The sequence below is a fragment of the Trachypithecus francoisi genome, unplaced genomic scaffold (genome assembly GCF_009764315.1).
Source record: "Trachypithecus francoisi isolate TF-2019V2 unplaced genomic scaffold, Tfra_2.0 Lachesis_group1, whole genome shotgun sequence".
Classification (NCBI taxonomy): domain Eukaryota; kingdom Metazoa; phylum Chordata; class Mammalia; order Primates; family Cercopithecidae; genus Trachypithecus; species Trachypithecus francoisi.
In genome coordinates, this window is record NW_022681454.1 from 105,467,020 (window position 1) to 105,482,570 (window position 15,551).

At 37.7% G+C, this 15,551-nt stretch overlaps 1 protein-coding gene across 7 annotated transcripts in view; it reads right to left on the reverse strand.

Moving 5' to 3' along the window:
* COL25A1 (collagen type XXV alpha 1 chain) overlaps positions 1 to 15,551 on the reverse strand; it is a 452,942-nt gene that overhangs the window by 159,187 nt on the left and 278,204 nt on the right. For all 7 annotated transcript variants that reach the window (XM_033214966.1, XM_033214965.1, XM_033214964.1 and 4 more), the window contains exons 5-6: positions 9,046 to 9,072; positions 8,880 to 8,906 (exon numbers count right to left, since the gene is read on the reverse strand). In XM_033214966.1, the coding sequence (XP_033070857.1) occupies positions 8,880 to 8,906; positions 9,046 to 9,072 (54 nt within the window). The remainder of the gene's footprint in view (positions 1 to 8,879; positions 8,907 to 9,045; positions 9,073 to 15,551) is intronic.

A 15,551-nucleotide genomic window follows, 5' to 3' on the forward strand; every position in this document is an offset into this window, starting at 1 on the left:
TTTAAAAATTTTTTAAGACTGATGTGATAATATTTACAATTTTCAAATAGGTGCTATTGAGTTGAGAAGTAAAATCTGTATTATAATGAGGTAATTGGGTGTTCTTACAATCCTTGGAGGGGGTCAATATTGCCCTGCCTCTCTTTGCTCCATATAGTGAGTTCTAAGGTATTACTCAGTGATACGCAGGTTCTAGGGTATTACTATGTGGCAGTCATTCATTCATTTATGTTTTGGGGAGTATTACTATATGGCATTCATCCATTCACTTGTTTTCTGTTGGGTTGACAGTGCATGGCCTGCATAAACTGAGTCTATCGTAATTGCAAAGAAAAAATATCCACCTATTTGTGCTTGTGTTCCCCAGATTTTTCAATCTTATTCACAGAGGCCTGGGATTTCCAAGTTGAAAGGATTCCTTGCAGCCATCTGGAAGCAGCTTGATATTGTGGAAAGACAGCAGGATTTGAAATTGGCATTGAGTCCCGACACTGTCTTTTGGTAAATGTATGTGAAAGAACTTGAACAAGTCACTTAATCTGCTTGAGTTCAATCCTCATCAGAAATAATAATAATAATAATAATAAAGTTGGCCATGTGCAGTGGCTTGCACCTGTAATCCCAGCACTCAGGGTGGCTGAGGTAGGCAGATAACTTGAGTCCAGGAGTTCAAGACCAGCCTGGGCAACATGATGAAACCTTGTCTCTACTAAAAATAATAATAATAATAATAATAATAATAATAATAATAATAAATAGCTGGGCATGGTAGTGTATGCCTGTAGTCCCAGCTATTGGGGGACTGAGGCAGGAGGATCACCTGAGCCTTGGGAGGTTGAGGCTGCAGTGAGTCATGAATGTGGTACTGTATTCCAATCTGGGCAACAGAGTAAGGCCCTGTCTCATAAGAAAAAAAAAGAAAAGAAAAAAGACAAGACAAGACAAGACAAGACAAGACAAGAAAAGGAAATGAAAGGAAAGGAAAGAAAAGAAAAGAAAAGAAAGAAAGGAAGAAAAGGAAGGAAGGGAAGGGAAAGGAAGGAAGGAAAAAGGAAAGAGAGAAAGAGAAAGAAAGAGAAAGAAAAAGAAAGAGAAAAGAAAGAAAAGAAAGAAATAGAAAGAAAAGTTATATTAATACGTGTTCTGCTACCTTACAGCATTACTTTAGAGGATAAATGAGAGAACACATGGAAAATGTAATCTGTAAATATCTAGGTTCAAATTCCGGTTCTGTCAGTGAGTGATTATTATTTTGGACAAAATATTTAAATTTTCTAAGTCTTGGTTTCCACATCCATTAAATGAGAATAATAAAAGTAAGTATGTCATAGGGTTGTTGAAATAAGGAGTGACATCATAGAGTGATTGGCATATTTTAGGAACTCAATAAAAGTATCCTTATTATTATTATTTCAAACAGATATTTCTGTAATCCCTATTATTTCACATTAATGTTGATGACTTTATAGCAATTACCTTATTGATAGGGAAGCAGTCTTGTTCACTGAAAACAGCACAAACTAGAAGGTGAGAAAGCCAGGTCTGAATCCCATTTCTACCACTTACAAATTGTGTCAACTTGGGCAAGTTACTTTACCCCATATTCCTCATACGAAATATGGGAAGAAAAAGCAGGTACGGTTTGTTGAGAGCTTATTACAGATTTTTCATATATTACTTTAATCCTGATCATAATCATAGAGATAGTGGTAGAGTTAGAATTTGATCCCTGTCCAGCCTGTCTTCAGCCCATGTGGATAATCATTTTACTCGACTGCACCTACTTTTCCTGTCCCCCCGCCCCCCGATAATCTCTCTCTCTGCACTATAGGAAGGCTTAGAGATGATGTGTGGAACTTACCTAGAAAAGTATCCAGCAAGTTGTAAGACTAAGCTATCAGCAATTATAATTATTATGTGAGCTCTTATTTCCTAGTCCAGCTTCCTTATTCAACCTAGGAATCCCTGACAACTTCCTTTCAGCAGGTCGTGCAATCTCTACTTAAATACAAGGTCAAGTCATTGCCTCAAAACTTTGCAATACAAATCTATGAGGATGAAATAAAGAGAATCAATTATCTATTAATTTATCTATGTGTGGTGACTGACAGCACAGATAAAGCACCATCCTGACCCTAAGCCTAAAGGCCTAATGAAATACTGTGTTTGGAAGAATGAATTAAAGATTAGTGGCAAATCTGCAATGACATCTCCCCAAGAATCAAGGCGGGAAGTGCAATTCTTATGTCAGGATGCATTCATTTGTGGAAATCTAACACTCAGTGCCTCGTAGAATAAAACCAAATGATATTTGTTGTTGTTATATTATACCTAAAACTGTAGGCCTGAAATTGGTTCAATGTATACTGAAAGAAAGTTAATGCTGAAAAGTTAGCCCACTTTCTCCTGCATTAAATCATATACCATCAACTGTATTCAAAGACGGTCAACATTTACCTTTTAACATCTTGCAATCTGACTTCCGCTCTCACTACTTAACAAAATGTATTCCTTTAATAGTACATGACTCCAAAACAGCAAATTCAAAAGCTTTCTAAAAGACCTCATCCCTGAGGCTCTCTTTTTATTGAGAACATTACATTGGCCACTCTTTTTTTTTTTTTTTTAAGTAGTTTTGTCTGTGGTGTTCACATTGCAATGTCCTGCTTCTACCTTCAAAAGCTCTCTCTTTTGCTGACACTCCTTCCTTCCTCATCCCACTCCTTAAGTGTGAGTATTTTTAAAGGCTCTATTCTAGGGCAGTACTCTTCTTACTCTTTGCCTACCATTTTTCAAATTCTAGGATTTCAATTCTCCCTCTGTGATAGTTCATCTATGTAACAGTTACCTCCAGTTATGGCACTGCCCCAGAATTCTAGTCTCATGTTTCTGTTTGTTACACTATTCCAATGAAATATCTCATCAAGATCACGAATTCAACATAATTAAAACCCAGCATCTCACTTATCCTCCCAACTTTCTTCTGACCTATTATATCAAGCATCAAGCCAGAAATGTTAGCCCTATTTGTATCTTCTTTTTCAACTGCATCCCCTACATCCAATTAGCTTCAAGACTTGTCTTGACTTTTCACCTCAGCATCTTTCCATTTCACTTCCTGACTGCTTTTTAAAAAAACTTTAACCTGACTACAACTCCACCCAGGGTCACAGGTCCTCCGTGTAAATCAAATAGGTACGGGATCCATCTTTCACCCTCTGCCTCAAGACTTCTCTCTCACCAAATGCTCCTCTCTCAGTGTCAGGCCTGATTTCCCTCTTTGTCTACTCAGGTGTTTGCTTGGCACTTGTGGTAAACATTATTGACTGGATGACCTAACTTCCCTTCCAGCGCTATTCCCCTTGTCCCTTCCAGCTTTTGGATGACCGTGTGACACAACCTAGCCAATGAGACATGACCAGAGGTCTACTAAGAAGTTCATAGAGAAAACATTGCTTTCTTGATTCAGACTCTTCTCTCTCTATCCTTCCTGCTGATATATACCTAGATGCAATGGTTGGACTTGAAGCAGCCTTCCTGCAATCATGAGACAAGGCCAAGAGATTCACAGACTTAGTAACATCATTGAATCAATAGTAACACCATTTAATTATACAAATAACACTATCAACTGCCTTCTCCAAACTTCTTTTTATGTGAGAAAAATAAACTCATATCCTAGCTTTCATGGTGAAATTCGAGCTTTTGTCCATATTTTGGTGACCACTTTGGAATCTCTTTCTTAGTTCATCAACTTACAACCTCCCACTCCACCTCTCTCCCTAACCCCCCGCTGAAATTCTCACTCTGACACTGACCTTTTTACTCAGTATGTGTCCTTGCCTCCAACGATACCTGACGTTCCATACTAAGTCAACTCATCCTTTCCAATTACCTCTCCACTGAGGACTGGACATTGTCAGTATAGCCTAGATTCTTACGACCTTGTCCTAAATGAGTGACATAGTTTCCTGGTCTACTTGGTCACCCTGCTTTCAGTCTCTTCCAATTGTATTCTATAGCAGATACTACCACCAAATATATATATATATGTGTGTGTGTGTGTGTGTGTGTATACACACACAAATATATGTATATAATAATTACTATTTTGAGCCCGAGTCTCATTCTGTTGCTCTGTTGCCCAGGCTAGAGTACAATGGTGCTATCTTAGCTCACTGCAACCTCTGCCTCCAGGTTCAAGTGATTCTCCTGCCTCAGCCTCCCAAGCAGCTGGGATTATAGGCACTCGCTACCACACCTGGCTACTCTTTGTATTTTTAGTAGAGATGGGGTTTCACTATGATGGCCAGGCTGGTCTCGAACTCCTGACCTCAGGTGATCCGCCCACCTCAGCCTTCCAAAGTGCTGGGATTACAGGTGTGAGCCACTGTGTCTGACCTCAAAAATATTTTTATAAGGAACATTTGGTAATAAGCACAGATAGTCTCAAAAGAAGATAAGCACAGATTACTCAAAATTCTCAATGGCTCTCTAATGCCTACCACACTAGACATTCAAAATGCTCCATAATATAATTTCAATCCAAAATGTTCAGTCTATATGACACAATATTTTACTTAACCTATTTATTGGCAAATGGAATATTATTTTTAGGGTCCTTTTTAAAACTTACTTTTAATTGACAAATACAAATTATATACACATATATTTGTGATATATGTTGTTTTGAAATATGTAAACATCATGAGATGGCTATGATGGCTATATCAGGCTAATTAACATTTGTATTACTTCACATCCTTATCTTTTTTGGTGAGAACACAATGTACTGTCAGCAAATTTCAAGAATACAATATATTGTTATTAACTGTGGTCACATTGCTGTACAGTAGAACTCTTGAACTTATTCCTCTTATGTAACTGGAAGTTTGTATCCGTTGACCAACATCTCCCAAAACCCCTCCCCACCAGCCATGGGTCACCAGCATTAAATACTCTACTTCTATGTATTCAATTTTTTAAATTCCACATGTAAGTGAGATCATGCGGTTATGTATCTTTCAGTGCCTGCCTTATTTCACTTAACATAACGTCCTTCAGGTTCATCCATGCTGTTGCAAATGAAAAGATTCCCTTCTTTTTAAGGTTAAATAGTATTCCATTGTGTATACCACATTTTTTAAAAAACACAAATGGAATATTGTTGTTCCTTAACTAAATCCTGCCATTTTCTACTTGGATAATATTGTTTATACTATTTCCTCTTCCCGGAATATGTAATGTCTTGCTCTTCAGCGTATCCTCTAAAGATTACCCATTTATCAAATTCTAGCTCAAGTGTCACCTCTTCCACAGTTGCCAGCGCTCATTTTTAATGAAATAATTTTCACTTTTCTAGCACCTCTTGGTCCATCTATTTGAGGCATATAACATATAACCACACAGTTTTCTTACTGAGGTACCCATGAAATTATCAGCTTCTTGAGGGCCATAATGATATAACAGTATTTTATTCATACATTCAACAAATACTTATTGGATATTCACTATTCTATGTGAAGGTGGTATGAAAAAGACAGAGAAGAACCTTGCTTTTATGGAATATAGGATCTAAGGAGGGAGGGGGGCATATTTTATAGATAATGAGCAAGTAAATACATAAACAAGATAGAATAATCTCTGATTTAGATTGAGTAGTTAGAGAAGTTCTCTCAGAGGAGGTGATATTTGAGATGAAGTTTCAAGAATAAGAAGAATCCAATCACAAGAAGCCCAGAAGAGGGCAAATGGAAAGCTGTTGAGTTGGGTGAAAGTGCAGTGGAGGACAGTTTGGTCGAGTGTCGTAGGTGGAGGGGAGACTAGTGTGAGATGAGCTGGTGGGAATGGGCAAGAGTTAAGTACAGCAGGTTGGATTTCATTCTAAAGCTTTACACAGGAGGAACATGATCTAATTTACAAGTCAAGTGATCTCTCTGCCTGCAGTGTAGAAAATGGATTATACAGGGTTAAGAGTGGAAATAGAAAGATTGATTGGAAAGCCACTGAAGTAATCAAGAACATGAAAGTAAGTCGAATTTGGTAGTTAGTAGAAGAGAGAGATAAGTGGACATATTTATTGTGTCTATAGTATTAAGCACAGTATCTTAAAGATGGTAGCTGCTCAATATATACTGCTGAATATATGTCCAAGTACTTAAAAATAGTCTCACATTCTTAAGTTCTACATGATCTTCAAGTTTTTCCTGCTTTGATTTACCTCTTATGGCTTAATTTATTCCCACTGGACACTTGGGGAGTCAAAGAGATAAAACTTCCAAATATTCAAGAAAATGATAAAGGTCTCATAATGGAAATTCACCTGACAAAGAGCTGACATGATGGAGTTTGGAGTTCATATTGTTAATTATGGGAAGAAATAAACTACTGGAAACAAATGTTTAAAAGCGTAATTCAAAATCTGCAACAGGATGAAAACAGACAGGGTATTGGAATACAAACTCTACATTTAAAAAAAGAGAGCAGGCCGGGCGCGGTGGCTCAAGCCTGTAACCCCAGCACTTTGGGAGGCCGAGACGGGTGGATCACGAGGTCAGGAGATTGAGACCATCCTGGTCTACACGGTGAAACCCCGTCTCTACTAAAAAATACAAAAAACTAGCCGGGCGTGGTGGCGGGCGCCTGTAGTCCCAGCTACTCGGGAGGCTGAGGCAGGAGAATGGCGTAAACCCGGGAGGCGGAGCTTGCAGTGAGCCGAGATCGTGCCACTGCATTCCAGCCTGGGCGACAGAGCGAGACTCCGTCTCAAAAAAAATAAAATAAAATAAAAAAATAAAAAAATAAAAAAAGAGAGCCTTTGGTCATTATTAGCAAGAATATTGTGCCTAAACAGAGAATGTGGGTAAAATTAATTTTCATTAAAATTGGAGATGTTTCCAACTCTTTCTTTTGATGTTTTTGAAATATAGAACCTTCATCTTACTATCTTGATATGATCAATTTCCTAATGTGTACTTAATACTATCTTACTAGATAGTAATGTTTATACAATTCTAAGAGCACTGAATGAGACCTGCTTGGAATCTGAGAAAAGACAGGTGAGTCAGTGGGTTTTCATTCTCTTTCGCTTCTACCTTCCAGGACATTTAGCTTCGTACCCATGAAGATTCATCCTGTATTAGGAATCCAATCCAAATTCCTTCAATACAAAGAAAATACAGAGGAAAATGAGATCACTTTTTGCCACTTTCCACCTGAAATGCTAAATGGGCTCTGAATTGAGTAAAACTTGGCCCCATTCAGCGTGAAAACTGGCTGAAATCTGTATTAAAGGCAGTCTGGGTTTGTCGAAGTAGTTCATGAACTTTGGCCAAACTTTCAAGGAACCTGGTCCAAGTCTTAGTTTGTAATGCAACATGAAACCAGGTGAATTTCAGATGGTTTCAGGTTTCATCCTGAAAATTTGGCCTAGCTTTATAATCAATCATCACTCTTTGTAACGATGAAAGCCAACACACCTTTTTGAAAATGAGGACTGCATGCATACTGATGACAGCTAAGTTGTGAACCACCCTTTACTTCCTTTGCCAAAAGAAGATTTCTCAGAATGGAAACAGTTTCCCTCTTACCTGGAAAGGGGAAGTTGAGTGATTTTGATATTGTGTGTAGAAAGAAATGATACTTGATATGAAGAGACATGTCATGTGAAATAATCACCACATACAGAGCAAATGGCTGTATTCTAATCACTTAAGGTTATGAGATTCTTATTTTCTTCACATCCATGACAGTGGATAACGTGTTTAATCTCCTAAAGTGAGCTTTTGGCTTGAAGTTAGTCATCAGCCAGAGTAACTGCCATGAGAAACAAAATGCTGTGAAGCATAACTAGTATTCCTATATGAAGAAGTGGCTGAAGAACAAAAGGGAAAGTATAACAAATCAGAGCATAACTGTTACCTAGTTTAAGAAACATGAGGAGATAACGCAACTACAAACCTTTCAAGTTTGCATCAACTGCATCTTTTGCAAAAATATCTCTATGCAGTATAAATGCATTTAATAAGTAACCAAGCACAGTGAATTTTACAGAAAGACCTACGTAGTTTCTGTTCTCAACCTGAAAGTTTCAAATAAGCCTTTCCACTGTAAAAAATTACTCTATTCAACCAAATACTTGCTTTTGTGCATAGTGACATGAGAAAATTGAGAGGTATGTTGAACGGAGCCACTACATCATTGAAACAGTATGTCTGAACATTTGGGTAATAAGGCACAGATGTGAAGTAGAGGACTTGGCACTACCAAGGTAACAACAAAGCATTCACCATTGTGTTATAATGGCTAAAAGGGCCACATCTGAGAAGCTTAAAGAATGCTCCCTCCTCCCTGCAGTGCTAAATTGTATTACACCTTTTACCTGCTTAAAAATCTATAAAAACTAGAAATTCAAATAAGTATTATGCAAACTTATGGCAAAGAACAAATGTGTAAAATGCATTGATACTTTTATCTGTAAAAAAAAAAAACATGCAATAGCACGTAAAGTTTAACTGCAGCAAAAGGCCAAATTCAATAGAAATCCATATGGCCTCTATGTTGCGAAACAATTCATGCAAATCTGAAGGACTCAACAGTCACTGGAAAGGTGGCTGCTATTGACTCTTAGATGTGATTCTGGCCCTTACTCAGTATGTCTAATTATTGTAGAATTTTCTATTTATAGGCATCAAGTAAAGATAATGCAACAGAATACATCCAAATTGTTAGTTTTTTTCACTTACAAGTGGTATGGTATTTTTGCCAGCCATTACTGAACCATGTGGCACAAAGGCAATTATGAAGCTGAGGTACTTCCATTCAATAAATTTGGAGTTAGAAACTAATCTTCTGCCCAGGATAGGTAGAGCACAACTTACCCGAGGTCCCTGATCACCTTGTTCTCCCTGTAGAATAGAAAGGTGAGATAACAGTTTTAGCCAAAATGTATACATGACGCTCATTAAAAAGATCAAAATATAACACAGTATAGGTCATGCCAATACGGATCTCCACTAACTTTATTTCTGGTATGCATTTTCTTACCTTATCACCTTTTGGACCAGGAGGGCCCTGAAAAAAAACAAAGAGAAAAATATTTTAATTTAAAAAAAATATTGTAAACTGAATAGATCAGTCAGGTTAGTCAAAAGATTCATTCAAAGAATACGGAGATAGCTGTCAATGAGGTTTCTCAAGAAATTTTGGTTTCTAAACTATGATCATATTAGAATGTGAAACATATAACCATATATGTTTGTGCATATATACCTGTACATATCATGTCATAAGTACATAATATGCTGAATAAATTTTCACGAACTCAACACATATATGCAAGCAGAACCCAGTTAAAGAAACAGAACATTACTCACAAGTTAGAAGCTCCTGTTGGGACATTTCCTCGTCACTACCCTCCACCAACAGTAACCACTATTCTGACCCTTGACAATATAGATTAGCTTGCCTGTTTTTGTACTTTATGTACATAAAATCACAGAGTCTGGCCTCTTTTGCTTAATTAGTGTGAAATTCATCCATAATTTTGTGTGTAGTTGTAGTTTGTTCTTACTGCTTTATAATACTCCACTGTGTGAATATATCATCATTTACTTATTCATTCTACTGTTGGCAGCCATTTGTTTCCAGGAATCTCTAGGTCTTGGCTATTATAAAAATATTGCTACGGCCAGGTGCAGTGGCTCATGCCTGTAATCCCAGCACTTGAGGAGGCCAAATCAAGTGGATCACCTGAGGTCAGGAGTTCAAGACCAGCCTGGCCAACATGGTTGAAATCCCATCTCTACTAAAAATACAAAAATTAGCTGGGTGTAGTGGCGCATGCCTGTGATCCCAGCTACTTCAGAGGCTGAGGCAGGAGAATCGCTTGAACCCGGGAGGTGGAGGTTGAGGTGAGCCGAGATTGTGCTACTGCATTCCAGCCTGGGCGACAGAGCAAGACTGTCTCACAAAAAAAAAAAAAAAAAAGTGCTATGAACATAGTAATTCACATCTTTTGTGAAAAATTATATTCATTTCTGCTGGGTGTATATCTAGAAAAGGAACTGTTTAGGTTATAAACTATACATATGTTCAGTTTTAGTAGATGCTACCAAATGGTTTTTCAAAGTGATTCTTACCATTTAAGCCCCATCAGTGATATATAGAATTTCAGTTGCCCCATATTACCAATACTTGATATTTTTTATCTTTTTCATTTTAGGCATTCTGGTGGTGATGTAGTAATTTTGCTTCATGTTTTAATATGTATTTACCCAGTGATTAGTAAATTGAACTCCCTTTTAATACACTTATTGGCCATTTTGCATCCTTTTTCATAGTGTGTCTTCATACCTTTTGTCCTTGGCCTACTGAATCGTCCTGTTGATTTGCTAGAGTTCTTTATCTATTATATATTATACATTGTACATAAGTATGTAGGTAGATATAGAGTTATTTATATATTTTGAATGAGTCTTTTGTCAGATATATTTACCACAAATATATCTTCCCACTTTGTTTACTGCCTTTACATTCTCTTAGAGGTATTTTTGATGAATACTTCTGAGTTCTTAATTTTAATACAACTCAATTTAACATTTTTTAACCTTTATAGTTGTCCCTTTTTATATTCCACTTAAGAAATCTTTGCCTACTTCAATGTCATAAAGAGGGCTATGTTTATTTTAAGAGCTAAAAGCTTCAATATTTTATCTTTCATATTTAAATCTGAATTGATTAAGAACTGATTTTGCGTATGATGTGAGGTAAAAGTCAAGATGCTTTTTTAAAATGTGGATATCAAATTAACTAAACACCATTTCTTGAAAAGGTACCTTTTCCCCATTATTGTACAGTATTACCTTTGTCATAAGTTAAGTGATGCTATATATGTGGCTCTTTACAGGAATTTCTATTTTGTTGGGCAGCTGTCTATTCCTGGGCCTCACTGAGATCTTCTTTACCTTTGAACAGAAATACTAATGCTAGAGGCACTGATTATGTTATCTTTTCTAGCTCTTAAAGATAAAGTCATTCATGTTTTGGTTTCAGCCCACCTGAGGAGCTGGAGCATTTCAGAGTTACCTTCTCTCACCTCCATTTTCAGCAGGGCTGAGGAAAAAGGACAAGGCTGGACAGGAAACAGGCCCAGGTTCTAGCAAAGTGCCCCATCCTAGGTGCCAGTGGAGACTGCTATGTCACTGCAGGTGGGAATGTAGCAATGCTCCACCTTCCAAAACATTTCCTTCTGCTAAGTACCAGCTACAGAAGAACTGCACCAAATTCTCATTCTCAATGTGGCCCTTCTGGTAATAGCTGTGAAATTATCACAAAATTACTAATAACTACACCATGTCCTATGCTTTGTATCTTTTACCATTGATAAATAACTTCTGCACCTGTTATTGCATTTAATCTTTTCCACAATCCAATGAGGAAAGTATTATGAAAATCCTTTTACAGACACCAAAAATGAAACTCAAAGACTGTCAATGTTAGGCTTCTTGTGAATTAGCCAGGACTTAAACCCAGTATGTGTGACTTTGAATGCAGAGGTTTTGACACAAAGTATTGGAACACAGCTCTGGAACTAGAGTCTCAGAAAGAAGGATACCTATCTGGTGCCTGCCTTCAACAAGGGCCATCTAAAATGCCTCCCCACTGCATTTTCCATAGTGTCACAGACACTGGTCCCAACGTCTCAAGTTCAAAATGAGAAAAAGGAGAATTGAGGAGGAGTGAGGAGGGGGAGAAGGGACTAAGATAATGGAATCAACTTTATAAAACCTTTTTATCTCTTACCCCCAAAATCATTTTGCCATTTAAAAGAGGAAAGAGAAAAAATTTTGTTTTCAATAAATTTTTAACATTTTTATTGTTTTCCGTGAATCAAGTAGTAATTAGTGAGTACGGTCTGTGTGTCCATCTCTAGAAAATTAAGTTTAAGGACTTTATTCAATTATTTTTAACAAAAGCCAAAGAAAAGAATAATGAGAGGATATCATCAAATTTAAAAAATACAATCGAGGTTCTAGTCTTGATTTAAGTAGCATGTTAGTTAACTTTATTTTGATTTCTACACACATTTGTTGAATGTCTATACAGTGTGGCAACATTGTAAGCACTGGTGGGACACATATGTTGGGAAAGGTTGATTTAGAAAGACATGGTCCCAGTCCTGGAAAAGCTAAATAGCCTAGTGTCTAAGGCAAACAGTTTCCACATACTAGCATTAAGAAAAAATGACCTCCAGAAAATTCAGCTGCATCAAGGTCAACTGTTACTATGGACATCTCCCCAGCCTCCATATCCACCCCCTTCCCAGGTTTCTCTTTAAACTTTTGTTTGCTTTTGCCAGTGAGATTTCAGAGGCCACATCTCCCATTGTACCAGTCCTCTAAAGGCACCTTGGTAGGTTACACAGCATCTTTAAGGACAAAGTTTTTGTGAAGTTATTTGACAGGAACAGAGACAACCCTTTTCCTCAAAGTCCAATTACTCATGCCAAATCCACGTGTCAACTAGAGCTCTTTAGCCAGCTTACCCTGAGCAAGGATGCTTAATTCATGAACACATGAAAATTTGCACCCACAATTGAGCAATAAATATTGCTGCCTCAAAAGAGGGTGTTTCTGAGCAGACAGTATGGCGTCCTGGCACCTGCCAGCTTAGGACAGAAGCAAAGCCGAGGCCAACCTCCACGCACAGCTGCAGGGGCTGCTTCAGACGCTCCAGCCCCCACTTGTGCACTTGGGATTAACAGCAGGTGTTTTCTTCTGCTCTGACTGAAATCCCACTCTTCTTTCTGAACTGGACCCTCTTCACTGAAAATATGGGTTGAATTTGCAGAACAAAGTGGGCTACCTTAGTAAACACAGATAGTATAATATTTTCAAAATTTAGAAGCCATACTTTTTTGCTAGGTCAAAAAATTACAAATGAAAGAAAAGTTTATTTGATCATTAGCCTTTAAAATTAAAATTGGGGTATTAATGATTTTTTCTATCTTTAGCATTAAAAAAAGCTAACTAGTATTAACAAAAGGATAGGCAGCAATAAAAATTAATGGCTATTTGAATTACAAATTATTTTTCAATGGCACATTGCTGTTTCCAACTAAACCAAGCTCAACAATCTAATATTTAGTAGACATATTTATTGTTCAGGTGACAGTACCAATGGCTGGTTGGTAACTATTCGATGATAAAACGTTGTTGCTCCAACAAGGTTAGGGTCAATGGAAAGGAAAGATGGTAAAAGAAGCAGTCATAGGGAAGTGAAGAGTGAGTCATAGCTCTATAGAAGGCTCTTTTGGGGACTCTTGTCCTGGTTTGGTCTAGAATCCAATAGTCAGGTCTTTTATAAGCCCCACTTTAATAAATAAGTGGGAATATTTGAAATGATCTTTTGAATTACTTGTGTGTAATAAGTCCTAAAGTTAATTACAGAAATAAGTACTTAAGGGTGCTAATAAAGTTTTTATTTATTATTGTTGTTAGTAATCAGAACATGTATTTTAGGGCATTGTTGGAATGTTATTAACTTCCTACCAAAGGATTTATAAATTTCCATGGCAAACTTCAAATTAGCCCCTGTTCAAATGGCTTTACATTCAGAATCTGCAGGAACCACCCTTCTATTTGTAAAAAGTCTTTAATGTGGGTTTTGGCCTATACCAATTTAAGTCTCCTCAAACCTACTTCTGTTTAAGTAACCAAGGTTTTAGCTTTTTTTCTATCCTCTATTGTCTATTTCAATTAAATGATAAAACCAAACTGAAAACAAAGAGAGGCACAATGAATGACCTTCAGGAAAATATTGAATTTCAATCTACATAACAGCAATGGAAATACAGCTGGAAAAGAGAGATATATTCACAGGCCTGGAGTAACCCAATCATGGTCTTTTATTTACTGGAAGTATAAATTATACTTGCTTTGAACTGGAAAAAACTAAGGCGGGAATAGTTTTTAAAAGACGACAATCATGAAAACAAAATTAAATTCTGCTTGAGGTAGAAAAAAGTGGAAAAGGAGCAAACACTGGGAATTCTTGGCAGCCCGAGCTCCTGGAGTAAGAATGGGGTTATGACTTTTATCCCAGGAAAGTATAGATAAGTTTATTTTTATTCATGAAATATAACAAAATCTCTTCTGATTCATCTATTCACTGCTGTAGAAATGAGGACAAGCAAGCTTCATGCTCTAAGCATTTCTGGCTCACTATCAGCCAGGCGGTGTACTCTGAGTCTGGAGGAGGGACATGTAAATATAATCACAATCAGTGGACTAAATACTGTGTTGTGGGAGTTCAGAGCAGAAAGAGGAGGGAGAGCTGGAGTTGAAAAGATGCTATTGGAACTGGCTCTTGAAAGGTGTCCAGGAAACAAGGGGATGGAGGGAGGAAGAGCGAAGCAGGCCGGGGAGAAGGGATGCACATGCCCAGTTGTGAGAAAACACCACGTTGTCAGAGAAAGGAGTTCAGGGTGGTAAGAACATGTGGAGAGTGGAGATAGAAAATAGCAGGAAAGAGATTTCAAAGGCTGGTTAACCACACTTGGGTGTTTGGGCTGGATTCTGTCATCAATGTAACAAGGAGTGCGGAGATGCAGTGTGCTCTATTTTGTGGAACTCTGAGAACATAGGGTGTTCAGGATTCTTAGGAAGTGTTTGCCTTGGTCCAAGAGAGAGATGGTAAAGCTTTGAATTAAGGCTGTGCTAGTGGAGGCACAGGGAAAGTTCTAAATTCAGGAGACATTTCTCAGGTAAAAGTTAACAAGACTAGTTGACTGATTGGACACGGGGGCCACTAACAGGTGTCAACATGTTTTAACAAGTCCTACTCATTTCAAGGTTCACAATTTAGTGTATTTGCAGACAAACATTGGCCTAAGCTGGTTCAACCCATATAAACACAGCAGTTCCACAGCTAAGTGAATCATATAGAGTTTAAATCTGGTTTTAGGGTTATATTTCAAGTCCACAGTGTTGGCAGCTTTGGCTGGCCTAATTGGAAATAGCTGAGGAGAGAGAAAACATTCTCTATCATCACCATTGAGCAGAAGCAGCACAGAGGTAGTCATAACTGCCTCCCCTCGGAAGCCACCATTCTTCCGTGTTAACTTCTGAACACAGGACACCTTTATCACATTTTCTTTCCTCTATTTTTTCAACTGTAAACTGAATATGGAATTACTCTATTTTAAACTCCACAAGTTTCTTAGTCTTTTAAAGATAAAGAAGATAGTCTGCTGTACAAGCTGTTCTCTAGTAGCACAGCACAACCTCAATGGTCACCGCATGCCTGATGTGGGTCTTCTCTCTGATGTGCTCAGGCGCAAGCAAACGTTATCAATGTTCACAATCTCCCAGGAAGGATGGAAGCGGAATATCCAGTTTTTCTCTTGTACAACTAGGATAGAAGCTTCAATTCTACTGCCTACTCCCTAAATTGCATGATGAACTTGGCTCATAGTGCCGATGACACACATACTCAAACCCACACTTATAAGGAAACTGAATTTGGTACCACAGTTTCTTAGCAGGTATCCA